Genomic DNA, 26,115 nt, shown 5'->3' with positions numbered 1-26,115 from the left:
AAAATGATGACTGTACTTTCATAGTCTAGCATTTTCGTGTATGTATGGACACCAAACTTAGTCTGTGGCTAAGTGTTGTAGAACACACTTTTACCATTACTTCAAGATTGGCCACACCAAACTTAGTGTTTTGCATACACCATGTACTAGTCTACTTAATCATTATTGGTTACTAAAGTATGAAAATAAAAGACTCCCTGTGCATGGGTTGCCTCCCATGAAGCGCTTGTTTATTGTCCTTAGCTTGACACTGCAGCTTCTTTGCTCATGTTAAGAGTTGCACACTCTCTTCCTTGCTCCAGGGGCCACCAAAATAGTGCTTCACCCTGTGTCCATTAGCTGTGAAAGTTTGTTTAGAGGCTTCATCAAGTAATTCGACATAGCCATGAGGTGATACTTTGATGATGGTGTATGGGCCAGTCCATCTAAACCTCAGCTTCCCAGGGAAAATCTTCAATCTCGAATTGAATAACAACACCCTTTGGCCTGGTTCGAATGTTCTTTGAGAGATCCTCTTATCATGCCATCTCTTTGCTCTCTCTTTGTATATTTTGGCATTTTCATATGCCTCCAATCTGAACTCCTCAAGTTCATTGAGTTGTAGCAACCTCTTCTCTCCTGCTGCTTGAGCATCTAAATTCAGAAGTTTGGTGGCCCAAAAGGCCTTATGTTCAAGCTCCACAGGGAGGTGGCATGCCTTTCCATACACCAGCTGAAATGGAGATTTTCCTATGGGTGTCTTGAAGGCTGTCCTATATGCCCAAAGTGCATCATCCAGCTTCCTAACCCAATCCTTTCTTGTTGTTCCCACATTTTTCTCCAAAATCCTTTTTAGCTCTCTGTTGGCAAGTTCAGCTTGCCCATTGGTTTGTGGGTGATATGGGGTAGCTACTTTGTGAGTAACACCATATTTGTGGAGTAAAGAATTTAGTTGCTTGTTGCAGAAGTGGCTTCCCCCATCACTTATGAGTCCTTTGGGCACTCCAAATCTAGTGAAGATGTTCTTCTTGAGGAATTGCAAGACCACGTTGGTATCACATGTGGTGGTGGCTATTGCTTCTACCCATTTGGAGACATACTCTACTGCTACCAAAATGTATTTGAATGTGTAAGATGGAGGAAAGGGTCCCATGAAGTCTATTCCCCACAGATCAAAGAGTTCCACTTCCAAAATGAACTTTTAAGGCATCTCATTTTTCTTTGACAAACCCCTTGTTCTTTGACATTCATTGCATTGGCTCACAAACTCCCTAGCATCCTTGAAGATTGAAGGCCAGTAGAAACCACTTTGAAGGACCTTTGCAGCTGTTCTTTCCGCTCCAAAATGACCACCATAGCTAGAGTTGTGACAATGCCATAGTATGTCCTTCATCTCACCTTCTGACACACATCTTCTTATCATTCCATCTGGGCATCTTTTGAACAAGAATGGTTCATCCCAGAAGAAGAACTTAGCCTCATGTAGTAGCTTCTTGACTTGTTGTTTTGTGTACTCTTGTGGGATGATTCTCCCCGCCTTGTAGTTGGCCATATCCGCAAACCAAGGGACATGTTGGATTTGCAAGAGATGCTCATCTGGAAATTCTTCATTTATGGATGGAACGTTGTCTTGGCATGCATCTTGTGGTAGCCTTGATAAGTGGTCAGCAACTTGATTTTCATTGCCCTTTCTATCTTTTATCTCAATGTCAAATTCTTGTAGGAGTAGCACCCATCTGATTAGCCTTGGTTTGGCATCCTGTTTTGACATAAGATACTTAAGAGCAGCATGGTCAGTATACACTAAAACTTTAGATCCAATCAAATATTGTCTAAACTTATCAAAAGCATATACCACAGCTAGTAACTCTTTCTCTGTTGTAGTGTAGTTCTTTTGAGTTTCATTCAATACCTTACTTGCATAGTAGATAACATGAAGCTTCTTTTCCTTCCTCTGCCCCAACACAGCACCAATTGCAAGGTTACTTGCATCACACATGAGTTCAAAAGGTAGTCCCCAACATGGGGGTGTGATGATTGGTGCTGTGGTGAGCTTAGTCTTTAGAGTTTCAAAAGCATGTTTGCATTCATCATCAAAGATAAAAGGATTGTCTGCCACCAGCAAATTGCTTAGTGGCTTTGCTATTTTGGAAAAATCTTTGATGAATCTCCTATAGAATCCAGCATGCCCTAAGAAACTTCTAACGGCTTTCACACTAGTTGGCAAAGGAAGTTTTTCTATAATTTCTACTTTTGCCTTGTCAACTTCTATACCCTTTCTTGAAATTTTATGACCAAGAACAATGCCTTCGGGTACCATGAAATGGCATTTCTCCCAATTCAAAACTAAATTGGTTTCTTGGCACCTTTTCAAGACTAAGGTAAGATGGTGCAAGCAAGTATTGAACGAATCACCAAAAACAGAGAAATCATCCATAAAGACTTCAATAAATTTTTCTACCATGTCTGAGAAGATTGATAGCATGCACCTTTGAAAGGTAGCTGGAGCATTACACAGTCCAAATGGCATTCTCCTGTATGCAAAGACTCCAAAGGGACAAGTAAAGGAAGTCTTCTCTTGATCCATGGGGTCAACCACTATCTGGTTATACCCAGAATATCCATCAAGAAAACAATAATAGGCATGGCCAGCCAACCTTTCAAGCATCTGATCAATGAAAGGGAGAGGAAAGTGATCTTTTCGTGTGGCATCATTCAGCCTCCTATAGTCTATGCACATTCTCCACCCTGTCACTGTTCGTGTTGGAATAAGCTCATTCTTCTCATTAACAATAACAGTCATCCCCCCTTTCTTAGGTACTACTTGCACTGGACTGACCCATGGACTGTCAGATATAGGGTAGATGATCCCAGCTTTACACAACTTCAAGACTTCCTTTTGAACAACCTCCTTCATTGTGGGATTCAATCTTCTTTGGGGTTGCACCACTGGTTTGGAATTCTCCTCTAGAAGTATCTTGTGCATGCATATGGCAGGGCTTATGCCTTTCAAGTCATCTATGGTCCATCCCAACGCCTCTTTGTAAGTTTTCAATACTACAAGGAGCTTTTCTTCTTCCTCTACACTCAATGTAGAATTTATGATCACTGGGAAGCTGTCCTTTTCACCAAGAAATGCATATTTAAGATGAGGAGGTAGTGGTTTCAACTCTTGCTGTGGTGCTGGTGCGCGAAATTGTGAACAATACTTTTCACAACTCTCATAATCCCTGGTCATGAACTCCAAAAACTTGGTGGTTCAATTCCATGGCATTACACAACTTCGCACAACTAACCAGCAAGTGCACTGGGTCGTCCAAGTAATACCTTACGTGAGTAAGGGTCGATCCCACGGAGATTGTTAGCATTGAAGCAAGCTATGGTCATCTTGTAAATCTTAGTCAGGCAAACTCAAATATATATGATGATGAACGAAAATAACATAGAAGATAAGGATAGTGATACTTATGTATATCATTGGTGTAAGAGCTTCAGACAAGCGTATGAAGATGCCTTCCCTTCCGTCTCTCTGCTTTCCTACTGCCTTCATCCAATCCTTCTTACTCCTTTCCATGGCAAGCTTGTGTAGGGTTTCACTGTTGTCAGCAGCTACCTCCCATCCGCGCAGTGAAAGCTAATGCACGCACTCTGTCACAATACTGCCAATCACCGGTTTGGTTCCCTCCCCTACCGGAATAGAATCACTCTTTTGCGTCTGTCACTAACGCCCAGTAGGTTACAGGTTTGAAGCACGTCACAGTCATTCAGTCATTGAATCCTACTCAGAATACCACAGACAAGGTTAGACCTTCCGGATTCTCTTGAATGCTGCCATCAGTTCTTGCCTATACCACGAAGACTCTGATCTCACGGAATGGTTGGCTCGTTTGTCAGGCGAGCACTCGGTTGTCAGGCGATCAACCATGCATCGTGCAATCAGGAATCCAAAAGATATTCACTAAGCCTCAGATGCTTGTAGAACAAGAATGGTTGTCAGTCACCTTGTTCATGAGTGAGAATGGTGATGGGTGTCAATCATCACCTTCATCATGTTGAAGAACAAGTGATATCTTGGATAAAGAACAAGCGGAATTGAATGGAAGAACAATAGTAATTGCATTAATACTCGAGGTACAGCAGAGCTCCACACCTTAATCTATGGTGTGTAGAAACTCCACCGTTGAAAATACATAAGCATAAAGTCTAGGCATGGCCGAATGGCCAGCCTCCCAAAGGTCTAAGATAGCATAAAACAAAGATAGCTACCCAAAAGTCTCTGATATTTTTATACAATAGTAAAAGGTCCTACTTATAGAAAACTAGTACATAGATGAGTAAATGACATAAAAATCCACTTCCGGGCCCACTTGGTGTGTGCTTGGGCTGAGCAATGAAGCAATTTCGTGTAGAGACTCTCCTTGGTGTTAAACGCCAGCTTTAGTGCCAGTTTGGGCGTTTAACTCCCAATTAGGTGCCAGTTCCGGCGTTTAACGCTGGAATTTCTTGAGGTGACTTTGAACGCCGGTTTGGGCCATCAAATCTTGGGCAAAGTAGGGACTATTATATATTGCTGGAAAGCCCAGGATGTCTAATTTCCAACGCCGTTGAGAGCGCGCCAATTGGGCTTCTGTAGCTCCAGAAAATCCACTTCGAGTGCAGGGAGGTCAGAATCCAACAGCATCTGCAGTCCTTTTGAGTCTCTGGATCAGATTTTTGCTCAGGTCCCTCAATTTCAGCCAAAAAATACCTGAAATCACAGAAAAACACACAAACTCATAGTAAAGTCCAGAAAAGTGAATTTTAACTAAAAACTAATAAAAATATACTAAAAACTAACTAGCTCATACTAAAAATATACTAAAAACAATGCAAAAAAGTGTATAAATTATCCGCTCATCACAACACCAAACTTAAATTGTTGCTTGTCCTCAAGCAACTGAAAATCAAATAAGATAAAAAGAAGAGAATATGCAATGAACTTCAAAAACATCTATGAAGATCAGTATTAATTAGATGAGCGGGGCTTTTATCTTTTTGCCTCTGAATAGTTTTGGCATCTCACTCTATCCCTTGTAATTCAGAATGATTGGCTTCTTTAGGAACTCAGAATCCAGATAGTGTTATTTATTCTCCTAGTTAAGTATGATGATTCTTGAACACAGCTACTTATTGAGTCTTGGCTGTGGCCCAAAGCACTTTGTCTTCCAGTATTACCACCGGATACATACATGCCACAGACACATAATTGGGTGAACCTTTTCAGATTGTGACTCAGCTTTGCTAAAGTCCCCAATTAGAGGTGTCCAGGGTTCTTAAGCACACTCTTATTTGCCTTGGATCACAACTTTATTTCTTTCTTTTTCTTTCTCTTTTTTTTTTTCGGTTTTTTTTTTTTTTTTTTTTTTCGTTTGCTTTCTCTTTTTTTTTTTTTGTATTCACTGCTTTTTCTTGCTTCAAGAATCATTTTTAATGATTTTTCAGATCCTCAGTAACATGTCTCCTTTTTCATCATTCTTTCAAGAGCCAACATTCATGAACCACAAGTTCAAAAGACATATGCACTGTTCAAGCATACATTCAGAGAACAAAAGTGTTGCCACCACATCAAAATAATTAAACTATTATAAAATTCAGAATTCATGCAATTCTTCTCCTTTTCAATTAAGAACAATTTTTATTCAAGAAAGGTGATGGATTCATAGGACATTCATAACTTTAAGGCATAGACACTAAGACACTAATGATCACAAGACACAAACATGGATAACCATAAGCATAAAAATCGAAAAACAGAAGAATAAAGAACAAGGAAATCAAGGAACGGGTCCACCTTAGTGATGGCGGCTCTTTCTTGCTCTTGAAGATCCTATGGAGTGCTTGAGCTCCTCAATGTCTCTTCCTTGTCTTTGTTGCTCCTCCCTCATGATTCTTTGGTCTTCTCTAATTTCATGGAGGAGAATGGAGTGTTCTTGATGCTCCACCCTTAGTTGTCCCATGTTGGAACTCAATTCTCCTAGGGAGGTGTTTAGTTGCTCCCAATAATTTTGTGGAGGAAAGTGCATCCCTTGAGGAATCTCAGGGCTCTCATGGTGAGAGGGGTCTCTTGTGTACTCCATCCTTTTCTTGGTGATGGGCTTGTCCTCATCAATGGGGGTATCTCCCTCTATGTCAACTCCAACTGAATAACAGAGGTGACAGATGAGGTGAGGAAAGGCTAACCTTGCCAAAGTGGAGGTCTTGTCCGCCACCTTGTAGAGTTCTTGGGCTATAACCTCATGAACTTCTATTTCTTCTCCAATCATGATGCTATGGATCATGATGGCCCGGTCTATGGTAACTTCGGACCGGTTGCTAGTGGGAATGATTGAGCATTGTATGAACTCTAACCATCCTCTAGCCACGGGCTTGAGGTCATGCCTTCTTAATTGAACCGGCTTGCCTCTTGAATCTTGCTTCCATTGTGCGCCCTCTTCACATATGGTTGTGAGGACTTGGTCCAACTTTTGATCAAAGTTGACCCTTCTAGTGTAAGGATGCTCATCTCCTTGCATCATAGGCAAGTTGAACGCCACCCTCACACTCTCCGGACTAAAATCCAAGTATTTCCCCCGAACCATAGTGAGATAATTCTTTGGATTCGGGTTCACACTTTGGTCATGGTTCTTGGTGATCCATGCATTGGCATAGAACTCTTGAACCATCAAGATTCCGACTTGTTGAATGGGGTTGGTAAGTACTTCCCAACCTCTTCTTCGGATCTCATGGCGGATCTCCGGATATTCACCCTTTTTGAGTGAAAAGGGGACCTCGGGGATCACCTTCTTCAAGGCCACAACTTCATAGAAGTGGTCTTGATGCACCCTTGAGAGGAATCTATCCATCTCCCATGACTCGGAGGTGGAAGCTTTTGCCTTCCCTTTCCTCTTTCTAGAGGTTTTTCCGGCCTTGGATGCCATAAACGGTTATGGAAAAATGAAAAAGCAACGCTTTTACCACACCAAACTTAAAATGTTTGCTCGTCCTCGAGCAAAAGAAGAAAGAAGAGAGTAGAAGAAGAAGAAATGAGGAAGAGGGGGAGGGTGGTGTGTTCGGCCAAGAAGGGAAAGAAGGGGTGTTTAGGTTGTGTGAAAATGAAGGGTTGAAGAAGGGTATATATAGGAGAGAGGGGGGGTAATGGTTCGGCCATGATGGGTGGGTTTGGGAGGGAAAGTGGTTTGAATTTGAAGGGTGAGGTTGGTGGGGATTTATGAAGGATGGATGTGAGTGGTGAAGAGAAAGATGGGATTTGATAGGTGAAGGGTTTTTGGGGAAGAGGTATTGAGGTGATTGGTGAATGGGGGAAGAAGAGAGAAAGTGATGGTGGGGTCCTGTGGGGTCCACAGATCCTGTGGTGTCAAGGAAAAGTCATCCCTGCACCAAATGTTGCTCAAAATCACGTTTTGAGCTATTTCTGGCGTTAAACGCCGGGCTGGTGCCCATTCCTGGCGTTTAACACCAGGTTGTTGCCCTTTACTGGCGTTTAACGCCAGTCTGGTGCCCCTTTCTGGCGTTAAACGCCCAGAATGGTGCCAGACTGGGCGTTAAACGCCCAACAGCTAGCATTACTGGCGTTTGAACGCCAGCTTCTTCTCCTCCAGGGTGTGCTGTTTTTCTTCCTGTTTTTCATTTTGTTTTTGCTTTTTTCATTGTTTTTGTGACTTCTTATGATCATCAACCTACAAAAAAGATAAAATAACAAAAGAAAATAGTTAACTATAAAACATTGGGTTGCCTCCCAACAAGCGCTTCTTTAATGTCATTAGCTTGACAGAGGACTCTCATGGAGCCTCAGAAATACTCAGAACCGTGTTGGAACCTCCCAACACCAAACTTAGAGTTTGAATGTGGGGGTTCAACACCAAACTTAGAGTTTGGTTGTGGCCTCCCAACACCAAACTTAGAGTTTGACTGTGGGGGCTCTGCTTGGCTCTGTTTTGAGAGAAGCTCTTCATGCTTCCTCTCCATGATGATAGAGGGATGCCCTTGGGCCTTAAACACCAAGGATTCTTCATTCACTTGAATGATCAACTCTCCTCTATCAACATCAATCACAGCCTTTGCTGTGGCTAGGAAGGGTCTGCCAAGGATGATGGATTCATCCATGCACTTCCCAGTCTCTAGGACTATGAAATCAGTAGGGATGTAATGGTCTTCAATCTTCACCAAAACATTCTCTACAAGTCCATGAGCTTGTTTTCTTGAATTGTCTGCCATCTCTAATGAGATTCTTGCAGCTTGCACCTCAAAGATCCCTAATTTCTCCATTACAGAGAGGGGCATGAGGTTTACACTTGACCCTAAGTCACACAAGGCCTTCTTGAAGGTCATGGTGCCTATGGTACAAGGTATAGAAAACTTCCCAGGATCCTGCCTTTTTTGAGGCAGTTTCTGCCTAGACAAGTCATCCAGTTCTTTGGTGAGCAAGGGAGGTTCATCTTCCCAAGTCTCATTTCCAAATAACTTGTCATTCAGTTTCATGATTGCTCCAAGGTATTTAGCAACTTGCTCTTCAGTGACATACTCATCCTCTTCAGAGGAAGAATACTCATCAGAGCTCATGAATGGCAGAAGTAAGTCCAATGGAATCTCTATGGTCTCATTTTGAGCCTTTGATTCCCATTGTTCCTCATTGAGGAACTCAGAGGAGATTGGTACACGCCCACTGAGGTCCTCCTCAGTGGCGTCCTCCTCCTCTCTTTCCTCTCCATATTCGGCCATGTCTATGGCTTTGCACTCTCCTTTTGGATTTTCTTCTGTATTACTTGGGAGAGTGCTAGGAGGGAGTTCAGTAACTTTCTTGCTCAGCTGACCCACTTGTCCTTCCAAATTTCTGATGGAGGACCTTGTTTCATTCATGAAACTTTGAGTGGTCTTTATTAGATCAGAGACCATTGTTGCTAAGTCAGAAATATTCTGCTTAGAACTCTCTGTCTGTTGCTGAGAAGATGATGGAAAAGGCTTGCCATTGCTAAACCTGTTTCTTCCACCATTATTGTTTTTGAAACCTTGTTGAGGTCTCTCTTGATTCTTCCATGAGAAATTGGGGTGATTTCTCCATGAAGAATTGTAGGTGTTTCCATAGGGTTCTCCTAGGTAATTCACCTCTTCCATTGAAGGGTTCTCAGGATCATAGGCTTCTTCCTCAGATGAAGCTTCCTTAGTACTGCTTGGTGCATTTTGCATTCCAGACAGACTTTGAGAAATCAAGTTGACTTGTTGAGTCAATATCTTGTTCTGAGCCAAAATGGCGTTCAGAGTATCAATCTCAAAAACTCCTTTCTTCTGACTAGTCCCATTGTTCACAGGATTTCTTTCAGAAGTGTACATGAATTGGTTATTTGCACCCATTTCAATCAATTCTTGAGCTTCTGCAGGCGTCTTCTTCAGATGAAGAGATCCTCCAGCAGAGCTATCCAAAGACATCTTGGATAGTTCAGAGAGACCATCATAGAAAATACCTATGATGCTCCATTCAGAAAGCATGTCTGAAGGACATCTTCTGATTAATTGTTTGTATCTTTCCCAAGCTTCATAGAGGGATTCTCCATCCTTCTGTCTGAAGGTTTGGACTTCCACTCTAAGCTTACTCCATCTTTGTGGTGGAAAGAACTTTGCCAAGAAGGCATTGACTAGCTTTTCCCAAGAGTCCAGGCTTTCTTTAGGTTGAGAATCCAACCATATTCTAGCTCTGTCTCTTACAGCAAAAGGGAATAGCATCAGTCTGTAGACCTCAGGGTTAACCCCATTAGTCTTGACTGTGTCACAGATTTGCAAGAATTCAGCTAAAAACTGATGAGGATCTTCCATTGGAAGTCCATGGAACTTGCAATTCTGTTGCATTAGAGAAACTAATTGAGGCTTAAGCTCAAAGTTGTTTGCTCCAATGGCAGGGATAGAGATGCTTCTCCCATAGAAATCGGGAGTAGGTGCAGTAAAGTCACCCAGCACCTTCCTTGCATTGTTTGCATTATTGTTGTTTTCGGCTGCCATGTCTTCTTCTTCTTTGAAGAATTCGGTCAGGTCCTCTAAAGAGAGTTGTGCTTTAGCTTCTCTTAGCTTTCTCTTCAAGGTCCTTTCAGGTTCAGGATCAGCTTCAACAAGAATGCCTTTGTCTCTGCTCCTGCTCATATGAAAGAGGAGAGAAAAAGAAAATGTGGAATCCTCTATGTCACAGTATAGAGATTCCTTGAAGTGTCAGAGGAAAAGAGAAATAGTAAGAAGAAGGAGAAGAAGAATTCGAACTTTATTAGTTAGAGTTCGAATTGTGCATTTAGAAGGAGTAGTACTCCATAAATAGAAGGATGTGAGAAGGAGGGAAGAGGATTTTCGAAAATTCAATCAAAAAGATGTTGATAATTTTCGAAAATTGAAAGTGGAAAAGAAATCAAGTGATTTTTGAAAAAGATTTTTAAAATTAGAAGTCAAAAAGATTTGATTGAAACTATTTTGAAAAAGATGTGGTTAAAAAGATTTGATTGAAAAGTTATGGTTTTAAAAAGATGTGATTGAGAAGATATGATTTGAAAACAATTTTAAAAGATATGATTTGAAAACAATTTGAAAAGATATGATTTTAAAAAAATATTAATGACTTGCCTAACAAGAAAAGATATGATTCAAACATAAAACCTTTCTTAATAGAAAAGGCAAAAAATGTTCAATCAAATCATTAATTGTTAGTAAGTATCTTTGAGAAAGGAAAGAAATTGATTTTGAAAACATTTGATTGAAAAGATATGATTTGAAAAAGATTTGGTTTTGAAAAACTTTGAAAACTTGAAAAAAAATTGATTTGAAAACAAAATCTTCCCCCTAGCACCATCCTGGCGTTAAACGCCCAGAATGGTATACATTCTGGCGTTTAACGCCCAAAATGCTACCTTTTTGGGCGTTAAATGCCCAACCAGGTACCCTGGCTGGCGTTTAAACGCCAGTCTGCCTTCTTCACTGGGCATTTTTGAATGCTCAGCTTTTTCTGTATAATTCCTCTGCAGCATGTTCTGAATCTTCAATTCTTTGTATCATTGACTTGAAAAGACACAAATTAAAAATATTTTTGGATTTTTTAATAATCAAAATGCAACAAGAATCAAATAACAATGCATGCAAGACACCAAACTTAGCAGTTTGTATACTACTGACACTAACAATATGAGAATGCATATGAGACACACAAAATACTTCAAGTCAATAGAGTTCAAAGATTAGAACACAAAAATCATCAAGAATTACTTGAGGATCCTTAAGACACATGAATGAATGCATGCAATTGACACCAAACTTAAGATGAGACACTAGACTTAAGCATGAAGCATCAAATATTTTTGGTTTTTATGATTTTGTAAATTTTTTTGTATTTTTCGAAAATTAAGTGGAAAAAGGTATCAAAATTCTTAATGAGAATTCCAGGAATCAGTGCAATGTTAGTCTAAGACTCCGGTCCAGGCATTAGACATGGCTTCACAGCCAGCCAAGCTTTCAAGGAAAGCTTTGGTCCAAAACACTAGACATGACCAAAGGTCAGCCAAGCCTTAGCAGATCACTGCTCCAAAAGCAAGATGATGAAAATCAACAAGCTCTTGTGGTGATAAGTTGAAACCTCGGTCCAATCAGATTAGACATGGCTTCTCAGCCAGCCAGATTTCAACAAATCATCATGAAACTCTAGAATTCATCTTCAAGAATTTCGACAAAATAAATACCTAATCTAAGCAACAAGATGAACCGTCAGTTGTCCAAACTAGAACAATCCCCGGCAACGGCGCCAAAAACTTGGTGCGCGAAATTGTGAACAATACTTTTCACAACTCTCATAATCCCTGGTCATGAACTCCAAAAACTTGGTGGTTCAATTCCATGGCATTACACAACTTCGCACAACTAACCAGCAAGTGCACTGGGTCGTCCAAGTAATACCTTACGTGAGTAAGGGTCGATCCCACGGAGATTGTTAGCATTGAAGCAAGCTATGGTCATCTTGTAAATCTTAGTCAGGCAAACTCAAATATATATGATGATGAACGAAAATAACATAGAAGATAAGGATAGTGATACTTATGTATATCATTGGTGTAAGAGCTTCAGACAAGCGTATGAAGATGCCTTCCCTTCCGTCTCTCTGCTTTCCTACTGCCTTCATCCAATCCTTCTTACTCCTTTCCATGGCAAGCTTGTGTAGGGTTTCACTGTTGTCAGCAGCTACCTCCCATCCGCGCAGTGAAAGCTAATGCACGCACTCTGTCACAGTACTGCCAATCACCGGTTTGGTTCCCTCCCCTACCGGAATAGAATCACTCTTTTGCGTCTGTCACTAACGCCCAGTAGGTTACAGGTTTGAAGCACGTCACAGTCATTCAGTCATTGAATCCTACTCAGAATACCACAGACAAGGTTAGACCTTCCGGATTCTCTTGAATGCTGCCATCAGTTCTTGCCTATACCACGAAGACTCTGATCTCACGGAATGGTTGGCTCGTTTGTCAGGCGAGCACTCGGTTGTCAGGCGATCAACCATGCATCGTGCAATCAGGAATCCAAGAGATATTCACTAAGCCTCAGATGCTTGTAGAACAAGAATGGTTGTCAGTCACCTTGTTCATGAGTGAGAATGGTGATGGGTGTCAATCATCACCTTCATCATGTTGAAGAACAAGTGATATCTTGGATAAAGAACAAGCGGAATTGAATGGAAGAACAATAGTAATTGCATTAATACTCGAGGTACAGCAGAGCTCCACACCTTAATCTATGGTGTGTAGAAACTCCACCGTTGAAAATACATAAGCATAAAGTCTAGGCATGGCCGAATGGCCAGCCTCCCAAAGGTCTAAGATAGCATAAAACAAAGATAGCTACCCAAAAGTCTCTGATGTTTTTATACAATAGTAAAAGGTCCTACTTATAGAAAACTAGTACATAGATGAGTAAATGACATAAAAATCCACTTCCGGGCCCACTTGGTGTGTGCTTGGGCTGAGCAATGAAGCAATTTCGTGTAGAGACTCTCCTTGGAGTTAAACGCCAGCTTTAGTGCCAGTTTGGGCGTTTAACTCCCAATTAGGTGCCAGTTCCGGCGTTTAACGTTGGAATTTCTTGAGGTGACTTTGAACGCCGGTTTGGGCCATCAAATCTTGGGCAAAGTATGGACTATTATATATTGCTGGAAAGCCCAGGATGTCTACTTTCCAACGCCGTTGAGAGCGCGCCAATTGGGCTTCTGTAGCTCCAGAAAATCCACTTCGAGTGCCGGGAGGTCAGAATCCAACAGCATCTGCAGTCCTTTTGAGTCTCTGGATCAGATTTTTGCTCAGGTCCCTCAATTTCAGCCAGAAAATACCTGAAATCACAGAAAAACACACAAACTCATAGTAAAGTCCAGAAAAGTGAATTTTAACTAAAAACTAATAAAAATATACTAAAAACTAACTAGCTCATACTAAAAATATACTAAAAACAATGCCAAAAAGTGTATAAATTATCCGCTCATCAGGTGCCTCTTCTTTCATAGCTTTACTTGGTTCCTCTGATGCTTCCAATTTGTTCCCTTCTTGTCCTTTAACATTCTGGACTTCCTCCTGTTTCACTTGATGGTTTGTGTCAAGTACCTCTTCAACCAACGAATCCACTACATCAATTCTCATGCAACTTTCTTTCTCAACGGGGTGTTGCATTGCTTTGAAAACATTTATGGTCATTTGCTCATCATGTACTCTAAAAATCATCTCTCCCTTTTCCACATCAATGATTGTTCTAGCTGTAGCCAAGAAGGGTCTACCAAGAATAACTGAATTGTTTCCCTCTTCATCCATGTCTAGGACCACAAAATCAGCTGGGAATATGAAGTTTCCCACCTTCACCAAGAGGTTTTCAACTACTCCATTTGGTATTTTGATGGATCTGTCAGCAAGTTGGAGTGACATTCTTGTGGGTTTAAGCTCTTCAATCATCATTTTCTTCATCATGGTAAGAGGCATTAGGTTAATGCTTGCTCCAAGGTCACAAAGTGATTTGTCAACGGCCATGCTCCCAATCGTGCAGGGTATGAGGAAGCTACCAGGGTCTTTGAGTTTTGGAGGTAGCCCTTTTTGAATGATGGCACTACACTCTTGATTGAGAATCACCGTTTCTTTTTCTTGCCAACTTCTCTTCTTGGTAATCAATTCCTTAAGAAACTTTGCATATAATGGCATCTGTTCTAGAGCTTCTGCCAATGGGATGTTGATTTCAAGTTTCTTGAAGATTTCTAAGAACCTTGGGAATTGTTGGTCCTTTGCTCCTTTGTGTATCCTAGTTGGGTATGGAAGCTTGGGTACATAGGCTTTTACTCCTTCATTTTTGTTTTCTTGTTGTGGATTCACATTCTCCTTGCTATCATGGTTGCTTCCTTGACTGGGTGGTTTGCCTTGTGGCTTGACAACCTCTTTGCCTTTGTTAGATGTTGAAGCCTTTTCTTCATCTTGCCTTTCCACATGAATTTCCACTGTGTCTTGCTCTTTGGGTTTTATTGCTTCTTTATTCGAACTTTCACCAACTACCTTGCCACTCCTTAACTGCAGAGCTTTACATTCTTCTCTTGGGTTGGGTATTGTATCACTTGGGAGAACATTGGTTGGTCGCTCTGCTTGTTTGGCTAATTGTCCCACTTGTCTCTCAATATTCTTCATGGTGACCTCATGTTCCTTTTGTCCCTTGGCTAAGGCTTGAGTGGTTTGAGCGAGTGCTTGCAAGGTTGCTTCAAGACTTGCAATTCTGGTCTCATGATGGTCAATTGGGGATATGATGGGGGTTGATTGTTGTTGGAAGTTGTTGGGTGGATTAGTGTGGTAATTCTGTGTGTTGGATGTTGGTGCAGGGAAGTTGTTTTGGTGAGTTTGTGAGTTATTATGAGGGTGTTGATATGTGTTTTGTGTTTTTCTATATTGGTTAGTGTTGGTGGTATGGTGATTTTGGTTATTTGTGTTGCGGGTGTGGTTGTGGTTGTTGTTCTTTTGCCAATGGTTTTCACCCCACCTTAGATTGGGGTGATTTTTCCAAGAGGAGTTGTAGGTATCACCATGAAATTCATCCTGAGAATTTGAAGTATTTTGCATGTATTGAACTTGTTCTTGTGGCTGTTCAACAGTGGTCCCTTCACCTTGGCTCCATTCAAGTGATGGTTGATTTGTTGTGTTCACTGATGCTAGCTGAAAACCATCCATTCTCTTTGTTATCATCTCCATTTGTTGTTGGATTTGTTGGTGCATTAACTTATTTTGTGCCAAGATAGCATCAACACCTTCAAGCTCTATTACACCTTTCTTTGGGGCCGGGTTGTGTTGCCTCTCTGATGAGTAATAATACTGATTGTTTGCCACAATCTCAATGAGGTCTTGAGCCTCCTCAGCAGTTTTCATCATGTTGAGTGATCCCCCTGATGAGTAGTCTAGTCCCTTCCTTGCTTCTAAGCTTAAGCCTTCATAGAAGTTTTGGAGTTTGACCCAATCACTAAACATATCAGGTGGACATCTTCTCATTAGTGCCTTATATCTTTCCCAGGCTTCATACAATGACTCCCCTTCCATTTGCCTGAAAGTTTGAACCTCTGTCTTCAACTTGATGATTCTTTGAGGTGGGTAGAACTTTGCTAGAAATCTGCCCATCAAGTCATTCCAATTGTCGAGGCTTTCCTTGGGGAATGATTCTAGCCATTGAGTGGCCTTGTCCCTCAAAGAGAATGGGAATAGAAACAATTTGTAGACATCTGGATGCACTCCATTTGTCTTCACTGTGTTGCATATCCTCAGAAAAACAGACAAATATTGATTTGGGTCTTCAAGAGGTCCCCCTCCATAGGAGCAGTTGTTTTGTACCAACGTGATGAGTTGGGGTTTTAACTCAAAATTATTGGCCTGAACTGGAGGAGTGGCAATACTGCTCCCATAATGTCTTGGATCAGGGATGGTATAAGAAGATAGCACCCTTCTAGGTGGTCCATCATTGTTGTTGACCCCTCCAGGGGGATTGTTCATCTCATCCTCCATGACTTGATCTTCTCCCTCTGAGTCTTCTTCACCAACTATTCCCTTTCCTCTTTCTGCTCTCCTTATCCTTCGGAGGGTTCTCTCGTCCTCTATATTACGTCTACTAGCTCCTGACATACACAAATAGAACCAAAATCACAAGTGAGACACTCTAGAGCTAGAGTGGAATTAGAGTTAGTGAAACAAAGTATCAAACAGTTAGTGGGCTTAACAAAAATACTAAAAAAAATGCTTAATCTAAACCACCTTTCACTTAATCATTGTCAATCTTTTCCAATCCCCGGCAACGGCGCCAAAAACTTGATACGTAAAAATTTGATTTCACGTACAACCGGCAAGTATACCGGATCGTATCAAGTAATAAAACTCACAAAGAGTGAGGTCGATCCCACGGAGATTGGTAGATTAAGCAACTTTAGTTAAATGATAGATTTAGTCAAGCAAACATAATTTTGATTTCATGAGCAATTTGATTTTTGGACATAATTGCAAGAATTTAAATGGCAAAGAATGTAAAGAACTAGAAGAGAGAAATAAAGTGAAAGTAAATAACGGAAACTTAAATTGCAAGAAACTTAAATGACATCAAAAGTAAATTGCATGAAAATAGAGTGCTGAATTCTAAAGAGCAAAAGAGTAAATAGCAAGAAATAAAGAAGCAGAATGTAAATGACAAGAATAATAAATTGCAAGAGTGTAGAAGGGAATTGGGCAATGGGTATTCAAGCACTAAGAGCAAAAGAAATGAGAGTTAATGATAGAGAGAATCATTAGGGATCAGAGATGCTAGTTTTCATGAATTGATGTTAGTCAAATCCTTCTCAATCATGGGTATAGATCCATGGCAAATGGGTAATTGAATCCCAATCTCTTGGTGATTCAATTTCTCTCAACATAACCAATTGCCACTCTCGTGATCTAATTGTTCATGAGAAGAGATGAAGCTCAAATTTAATCCAGCCACACAACTCCCATAATCTCAACCAAGGAGAGTTACATCTCACATACTAACCAAGGTGTATTGATTAAAGAAATCATGAAAGGATGAACTCTAAACTGAATTATGTGGCTCATTCCTCAAATTCACCACATAATTCATATAGATTAACCCCTCTCTCGATGGTGGTTGAATCTTTGAAGAACAAGAGTTCCCTCTTTAGATCAACCACTAGAATTGAGGAGGAAAAGATGAGTTCACCAATGCATTCCAACAAGCAGAGCTCTTGCCCCTAATGAAAGTGGGGTTTAGTGAGTCATCGCTCCAATTTCAACAACAATTGCCATAAACCAAAATTTAACTAAAATGCAAAGAAGGATGAAGAAGAATAAGGAAATGCTTAAAGCTTAAGAAATGAAGAAGAGAAGTTCCAAGAAGAACCAAAAATGCTCTCCGGGTATCCTCCCGGAAGTGCTAAAGAGTTCTCCAAATAAAAGTGCTAAGAGTCTAAAAAGTCTAAGTGTCAAAAAGTCCTTTACAAGTACACCAATCTCTTCTATTTATACTACTCCCAAAACTTCTTCAGAGATCTTCAATTTGGGTTAGCAATGTGGGCTTTCTCATTGTTGAATTCTTGGTTCAATTGAAGAAATTGCTGGCCTTTGTGAGGAATAGGGGAAGCAGAGCAAGTTGGCAACCATTCTGGCCCATTGAGGGGCGTTATTGGCAATAACTCCAGGCTTAATGCACGTTGGCAACGTGGTTGGTGTTTTCCTGGAGTAAGCTTTGAGACTTGGGCGTTGCTAGCCCAAGTTGTTGCTAACAACTTGCTCTTCCTCTTCTTAGCTCTACTTTCATGCTAAATGTAGCCCAGAATTTGAGTGTCAACCTTCTGCTTCAATATGGACTATTATACATCATTGGAAAGCTCTTGATGTCTATTTTCCAATGCCACTGAAATCACCTCAATTGGACCTTCCTAGCTCAATTTATGCTTCCTCAAAGAAGGTAAGGTCAAGCTGCCAAGTTGTTGCCAAAAACGCACCCATCTCCCCAAGTTGGTAACGTGCTCGTGCCTAGCCTCCCAAAGCAGAGACATGAGGCTGGCGTTGTTGCCAAACATGCCTCCTTGCTAGCACGTTGGCAACGTGCCCGTGCCCCCTCCAGGGCTCATCTTCTAGCCTTCTTGAATTTCAACTTCATGTTCTTGTTTTTAGGGCCTAAAGATGACTCTGATTTGGCTTTAATTTTGTGCTCCACCATAGACTATTATATATGGTTGGAAAGCTCTGAATGTTAGCTTTCCAACGCAACTGGAAGCATTCAGTTTGGATCTCTGTAGCTCAAGATATCTTCCATTGAAGGGGACATGGTCAGGCTGCTAAAATCGCGGGCGTTTTTGGCAAACACGCCTTTGTATTTCCAAGTTAGCAACGTGCTACCTCCATTCTTCACCATCCAAAGCTTCCTGGCGTTGTTGCCAAACACGCCAATGCTTTCTTGAGTTGGCAACGTGCTCGATGCTCTTTCCTAGCTCCAGACATTGCTTCCCACGTTGCCATTGAACACGCCTATAGAAGCTGGCGTTGGCAACGTGGTTGGCACCAAGGCTTGGCGTTGGCAACTTGATTGGCACCAAGACTTGGTGCCTAGCCAAGCAACCATTCCTGGCGTTGGCAACGTGGTTGGTGCCCAAGATTGGCGTTGGCAACGCCCTCGTGTGCCATACTCCTAGCTTGCATGCGTTGCCAAGGAACACGCCCATGGTTCCTAGCTCAACAACGTGCTCGAGCTCCCCATTTGATGCCAAAGTTGCTTGCTACGTTGCCAAGGAACACGCCTTCATAACTTGGCGTTGGCAACATGCATCTCTTTTTCCTGGGCCAAGCTTTCCACTCAGCGTTGTTAGCCTGCGTTGTCTTGAATAACGCCTCTTCATTCCCACGTTGGCAACGCCCTCGAGCTCTCCTTGGCTCAGCTCTTTGCTTGCCTGGGCGTTGCCTTCAAACACGCACCCTTTTCTTCAAGTTGGCAACGCCAACTTCTCTTCCAAGACTGCCTGGCGTTGCCTCCAACAACGCAGCCTTTCACCAAGTTGGCAACGCCAACTTCTCTTCCAAGGCTGCCTGGCGTTGCCCCCAACAACGCAGCCTTCCATCAAGTTGGCAACGCCAACATGTACTTCTCTTCTCCTTGCCCAGCTTGCCTCATTCTTGCTTCCATGCTTTCTTGTTTCATCACCTATCATCAACAAGGGAAATAGCTTCAAAGTCTTACCAATTCATGCAATAAATTTCATGAGATTCATTCATACTCATTCATGTATTTATTCCTTAAATCATTTGCATGAATTTGGCTAGAATCAACATGTTCCTTGGTATTCTCATGCATGAAGACAAAACTCATAAAAGGACTTGTATATTTAGAGAAAATGAGTGAAATTAAGCTAAAACCAACTAAACTAACTAGCTAATATAACAAATATGCAATTGCATCAGGAGTGAAGCTTGCAAGTTCATTAGAAACACCTCTCCCACGGCCATTACCGTCCAACACAATGTTCAAGTGGTAAAATTCTTATCCTTGACCTTTACTTTTCCACTTGAATATGGGCTACTAGAGACGGATGGTCAGCTTAGAGCTCTTTGTGGCGTTAAGAGTAAGAGGAAGATGGTTAGTAGTGGGCAACACAATCCTAGGTTCATTATGGCTAAAAGCTCAAAGTTTAAATGCAAGTGTTGGTGCAAAGCTCAATTGAATGGGTCTAGGATGTTGTTTGGCCGCTTCAGTGAGAATTCAAATTTCTTGCCACCCGGCTGGAACAATGATGATAAACTTGAAGACGAGAGTCGAAACAAGATTTGGGATCCGAGAATATATGAGGATCAACTTTGGGAGCTCAAAGCTTGTGGAAAACTTCATCAACACTTGGAGATGTTGAAGCTTATTGGAAGTCCAAGCATTGGTGGCAGTTTCAAGATGAGTTCAAGCACAAGCCGCCATGATAAGGAGCTCGCCAAATGTCCAACTTAAGGACTTTAACTAAAAGTGCTAGGTGGGAGACAACCCACCATGGTATGATCGTTCCTTTTTCAGTTTTAATTCTAGTCTGTTTTGTTTGATTTTGAGTTTTGATTGAACCTGAAATTTTGTATAACATTCATTGCATTCTGCATTCTGCATACTGCATAAAAAAACTGAACAAAAAGTTGCATGGGAACTGTGCAGGAAGAATGCCACTCGCACAAGCATCACCACCCGTACGCGTCATTTGAGATTTTGGCCCTTCACGCGTACGCGTCAATGACGTGCACGCGTGGCCCTGAAAAATCGACGTAAAAGGTGTTTCGGCCGAAAGTTAGGATGGCTTGGTGCTGGCACTATGCCCGAGGCACAAATCGCATCACGCGAATGCGTCGTGGACGCGTGCGAGTCACCTTCACAAAAAGCCCTACCACACGTGCACGTGCCTGACGCGCACGCGTCATATGACATGTTGGCACACATCCTAAAATGAACAGAGGGTTGTGCGAGTGCCACATTGCCCTCGCGCTAGTAGCACAAACACAGTCACGCGTACGCGTGACCGACGCCTACGCGTCGCCCACCTCAGTGCGCAACCCATGCGTACGCGTGGACCACGCGTACCCGTCATGCGCGCAACACACCCAGAACCCTGTGCAACCCTGTTTTCTTATCTTATCTTTCCGAATCCTAATTTCCTTCTCTCTTCTTTCTTCTTCTTTCTTTCCTTTCTTCACTCTTTTCTTCTTCTTATCATATTTTCTTCACCTCCCATTCTCCATTACCTCTCTTTCTCACCTTCTTCCCAAGGTCCTTTCTTTCTATTTTCTTTTTCTTCTTATTTTTTATTTCTTTTTGCATGATTCTAATTGGTGTTAGAAATCTAAATTGGGTGATTATTTTCGTATAATTGCTTGTGGATTATTAAGGAATTATTTGACAATTATTATTAATTATTTTTGGATTGCTTGCATGCTTTCAGTTTTAATTCTTTCCTTATCATATTAAACATGCATACTAAGTGTTTGTGAAAAAGCCCGTATGGCATTGTGCATTCTTCATTATTCTATCCTTCTACTCTAATGCCTATTTTTCACAAAACCCTTTCCATATTTTATTCATTAATTATAATTGTCAATACAAACGTTATTGTCAGTTTGTTACAAGTAATAATACATTTTTTGGTGCTTGATCTATGCTACTCTTGCCTTTGTCGGCATGTTAATAAACATCTTGCATCCAATACGTACCATGCCCTGCTATATTTCCATTGATGAACTGACCACATGGATTTGCGACCATGTCTTTCGTTCACTATTTTCCTTATCTGGGCATCGATTATTACTTGCACTGTCCTCTTCCTTGGACTTACATGTTAATACTCTTTTCCCTTTCAGGATAGCCACCAAAACAGGTAAAGAGAAAGCCTCTAACAAGCCACCGGCGAAGAGCGAAACGAAAGAAGCACCGACTGAGGAACCACAGCCCCCGCCTACCTGCACATCTTTGCATGCACCGAGGACGGTGCAATCTCTAAGTGTGGGGAGGTCGATACCGATCTCCGTGGGTTAGTACCTTCCTGTCTCAACACCAATGTTTAAATTTTCTTTGTTAAATTAGTTGTTGCATTTGCATGTTTGTTTGATTTTGTGCATATTTTACCACTTGGTTGAAGTAATATTTTCTTTTTCAAGAAAACTTTTTATAGCACTTCACTAATTTGAATTAAACTTTTTGAAAAACTTGTTTGAAGAAATTTTATTTTGGAACATGGTTTTAGAGCTCGAACACACAAAACCAGTGAGATTTTGAGCCTATTTGATTGGTTGCATTTTATCAACCAATATTTTATTTTTTGGTGTGTGTTTTTCTCTCTAAAATTGTGATCTTTGTCTTGCTTAATTCTATATTTCCATTGTTTAATGTATGCATGCACTTATGTGATTGAGGCCTTGTTTCACTAAGCTTATATACCCATATGGCCTTAACCTTTCATTATCCTTTGCAAACCAATTTGAGCCTATTTTACCCCTTTTATTCTTTACTTTAGCACATCATTAACTCTAAGCGAAAAACAATAATGTCCTTAATTTGAATCCTTGGTTAGCTTAGACTAAGTGAGAGTTCTTATGATTTAAGTGTGGGGAAAGTGGGTTTGGAAACGTTTGGTTTGAGAATTGAGTATGTTAGACTTTCTGTGAAAATGTAAAAAATGTTGAGAACATGTTTATGCATTCAATACCTTAATCATATGCATTGAGAAAAATAAAACAAAAGAAAATAATAAAAAAAAGAGAGAAAAAAAAAAGAAAAAAAGAACAAAAAAATAAAAATAAAAAGGGGACAAAATGCCCCAAAGTGAATGGTGAAATCAATGCATGTGAATTGTACTTAAATTTGGGATGCATGAATATGTGGTAAAAATAGTTAATGGGTAGTTAGATCTTGTATTGTGATTATATGGATTGTCTTAAGTTAGGTGGGAAAAGTTTATGTTAATTAAGGATTTAGATTTTAGTCCACTTGGCCAAATACAATCGTACCTTGACCCTAACCCCATTACAACCCTTAAAAGACCTCTTGATATGTGTATCTGTGCATTAATTCTTTGTTGATTAGTAGAAGAAAAGCAAGCCTTAGAAAGCAAGGTTAGTAGAGAATTGAGAGATCGAACCTTAAACACTTGAGCGATTATAGTGTATACACTTCCAGTGAAGGTTCGATGCTCGATTCCTTGTTCCTTGCCTTCATGAGCTATTTTCTTCTTGCAAGTTATTTATACTTTATTTTGTGATTTGAATTAGTGAAATCCAGTTCATATTGGTTCTTGAAAGATTTATTTACTTTTTCACCAAGTAGGTAGAATCATTTTAGCATGTAGTTGCATTCACATTCATAGGTTGCATTGCATGAGTCTTGCTTTTCCCTACTCATTTATTTTATCTCCTTAAGCTAAGCATGAAGACATGCTAATGTTTAAGTATGGGGAGGTTGATAAACCATTATTTTATGATTCATATTGTGTTTAATTGAGTGGTTTTTATCAAGTCTTTACCCATTTATTCATATGATTATCGTGTATTTACAATTCCTTCCCAAATTGTTCTATGATTGAAAACTTACTTCCTAAAGATCTTTTAATTGTATATTTTTATTCTCCTTTACACCATTCGATGCCGTGATTTGTGTGTTAAGTGTTTCAGGCTTCATAGGGCAGGAATGGCTTAGAGAATGGAGAGGAAGCTTGCAAAAAGGGAAGGAGCATAAGAAATAAAGGAGATAACCCGCGAACAGCGACGCGCACGCATGGTTGATGCGTGCACGCAATTTGGACAAAATCACAGTGACGCGTACACGTGCTTAACACGTACGCGTGGATTGGAGTTCGCACAAACGACGCGAGCGCGCGCCTGACGCGCACGCGTGGAGAGGACAATCGCTGAATGACGCGTACGCGTGACCAACACGTACGCGTGACATGTGCGATCTGCAGAAATTATAGAATACGCTAGAGACAGTTTTGGGCCGCATTTTGACCCAGAGTTCGGCCCATAAACACAGATTAAAGTCAGGGAACATGCAGAAACTCAATATCAGATCATACACACAATTTTAGGATTAGATGTAGTTTTTGGAGAGAGAGGTTCTCTCCTCTCTCTTAGGTTTTAGGATTAGGATTTATCTTATTGGGATTATTTCTTCATCACAGGTTCAATGTTCCTTTTATTTATTTTCTCAATTTAACTTATGAACTTTTCCATGTTGAATGTGATTTCTTTTATTAATAATTGAGGTATTTCAGACATATGATTTTTATTTAGTTTCTTATATTCTAGGCTTTAGTTGATTAATTGGTGACTCTTGAGTTATCAAACTCATCGTGATTGACAATTGTATCTTTGCTGATTGATTTAGATTCCTATAACTCTAGTCTTTCCTTAGGAGTTGACTAGGACTTTAGGTGTTAAATTGATTTGTCCACCTGACTTACCTTCATAGTTAGAGGTTAACTAAGTGGGAGCAAAAATATAATTCTCATCACCATTGATAAGGATAACTAGGATAGGACTTCCAGTTTTCATACCTTGCCAAGAGTTTTATTAGTTATTAATTTACTAACTCCTGCAATTTATTTCTCTTGCTTAAAACCTTTTCAAAACACAAAAAAATACTGTTTTTCATAACCAATAATAAATCATACTTCCCTGCAATTCCTTGAGAAGACGACCCGAGGTTTGAATACTTCGGTTTATAAATTTTATTGGGTTTGTTACTTGTGACAACCAAACGTTTGTACGAAAGGATTTTCTGTTGGTTTAGAAACTATACTTACAATGCAAACTTATTTGTGAATTTCTTTACCGATAGAAATCTGATCGTCAGGCTATCAGAAATAGGATACATAATCCTAGCCTCTAGTAATTTAGTGACCTCTTTCCGCACCACCTCCTTCATGGCTGGATTCAGCCGCCTTTGTCGTTGAACCACTGGCTTGGCATTATCCTCCAGTAGGATCTTGTGCATGCATCTGGCTGGGTTAATGCCCTTAAGATCACTAATGGACAACCCAAGAGCTGTCTTGTGTGTCCTTAGCACCTGAATTAATGCTTTCTCTTCGTGTGGCTCTAAAGCAAAGCTTATGATTATAGGAAAAGTGTTACCTTCTCCCAGAAATGCATATTTCAGGGATGGTGGTAATGGTTTAAGCTCGGGTTTAGGAGGTTTCTCCTCTTCATGAGGAGTTTTCAGAGGTTCTTTTATTTCCTCTGGTACCTCTAGATCAAGCTGAACATCTTTAAAGATGCCCTCTAGCTCTGATTTGAGACTCTCAATGAGGGTTCGTCCAGTTGCTAGGAAAGGTCTTCCTAAAATGAGGGTTTCACTCTTGTGCTCCTCCATTTCCAGCACTATAAAGTCAGTGGGAAAGGCAAATGGCCCAACTGTGACACTCATGTCCTCAATTACGCCTGATGGATATTTAATGGAGCCATCAGCAAGTTGAAGACAAATCCGGGTTGGTTTTACCTCTTCAGTCAAGCCAAGCTTTCTGATAGTGGATACAGGGATTAGGTTGATACTTGCCCCAAGATCACATAAAGCTGTCTTGATACAAGTACCCTCCAATGTGCATGGTATCATAAAGCTCCCATGATCCTTAAGCTTCTCTGGTAAGCTCTTTAAGATGACTGCACTGCATTCTTCAGTGAGAAAGACTTTTTCAGTTTCTCTCCAATCCTTCTTATGACTTAAGATTTCTTTCATGAACTTAGCATAAGAGGGTATTTGCTCAAGTGCCTCTGCAAATGGAATCTTGATTTCAAGAGTCCTGAGATAGTCTGCAAAGTGGGCAAATTGTTTATTCTATTCTGCTTGGCAGAGTTTCTGAGGATAAGTCATTTTAGCTTTGTATTCTTCAACCTTGGTTGCTGCAGGTTTATTTCCTACAGAGGCAGGTTGAGAAGCCTTCTTGAGGGAGTTATTATCAGCACTTGTAGGTGTCTGATCCCTCATTGGCGTTTGAATGCCAGGTTGGGAGGAGGAATGGGCGTTTAACGCCAGATTCCTACCTTTTTCTAGCGTTTGAACACCAAGACTGGACATGGGTTGGGCGTTTAACGCCAACTTTTCACTCTTTTCTGGCATTTGAGTGCCAAAACTAGACATCCACTGGGCGTTTAACGCCAGTTTTTCACCCTTTTCTGGCATTTGAACGCCAGAATCATTCCTCTCTGGGCTCTTACTATCCTTAGAGGGATTTTGGGTGGCAGTTTGCTCATCCTCTATCAGTTGTTCTTTTCTTGGCTTTCTGCTACTTTGAGTTGAGGTATTTAATGTTTTTCCACTTCTTAATTGAACTGCTTGGCACTCTTCTGTTATCTGTTTTGATAACTGCTGTTTTGTCTGATTCAATTATGATTCCATAGCCTTATTAGAATTTTTGGTTTCTTGTAGCATCTCCTTAAATTCTGCTAACTGTTTTTTTATAGAAGATAGTTGTTGATTGAGTTCAGCAGCTTGTTCTTGAGGACTAAAGTCAGTTGATACTGCCTTAGCTTCTTCTTTCACGGAGGACTCACTATTTAAGTACAGATGCTGATTTCTAGCAACCGTATCTAT

General features: G+C 40.7%; 1 protein-coding gene and 1 non-coding gene across 2 annotated transcripts; one reads left to right on the top strand and one right to left on the bottom strand.

Annotated features, from left to right (window-relative positions):
• Positions 1–514: 514 nt before the first annotated feature.
• LOC130974001 (uncharacterized) lies at positions 515–2,518 on the bottom strand (the record flags this gene model as incomplete). The annotated part of the gene is made up of 3 exons (XM_057898704.1): positions 515–1,162; positions 1,460–2,169; positions 2,275–2,518. Coding segments are annotated over 3 exons (1,602 nt in total), but the record flags the coding sequence as incomplete, so codon positions are not given.
• Positions 2,519–9,495: 6,977 nt separating this feature from the next.
• On the top strand, positions 9,496–9,603 carry LOC130978030 (small nucleolar RNA R71). The gene has a single exon (XR_009085694.1). It is a non-coding gene; the product is annotated as a small nucleolar RNA R71 (small nucleolar RNA).
• The last annotated feature ends 16,512 nt before the right edge of the window (positions 9,604–26,115 follow it).

This window comes from Arachis stenosperma, chromosome 4 (assembly GCF_014773155.1).
Source record: "Arachis stenosperma cultivar V10309 chromosome 4, arast.V10309.gnm1.PFL2, whole genome shotgun sequence".
In the NCBI taxonomy this organism is placed as follows: Eukaryota; Viridiplantae; Streptophyta; class Magnoliopsida; order Fabales; family Fabaceae; genus Arachis; species Arachis stenosperma.
This window is presented reverse-complemented; position numbering and strand designations above follow the sequence as displayed.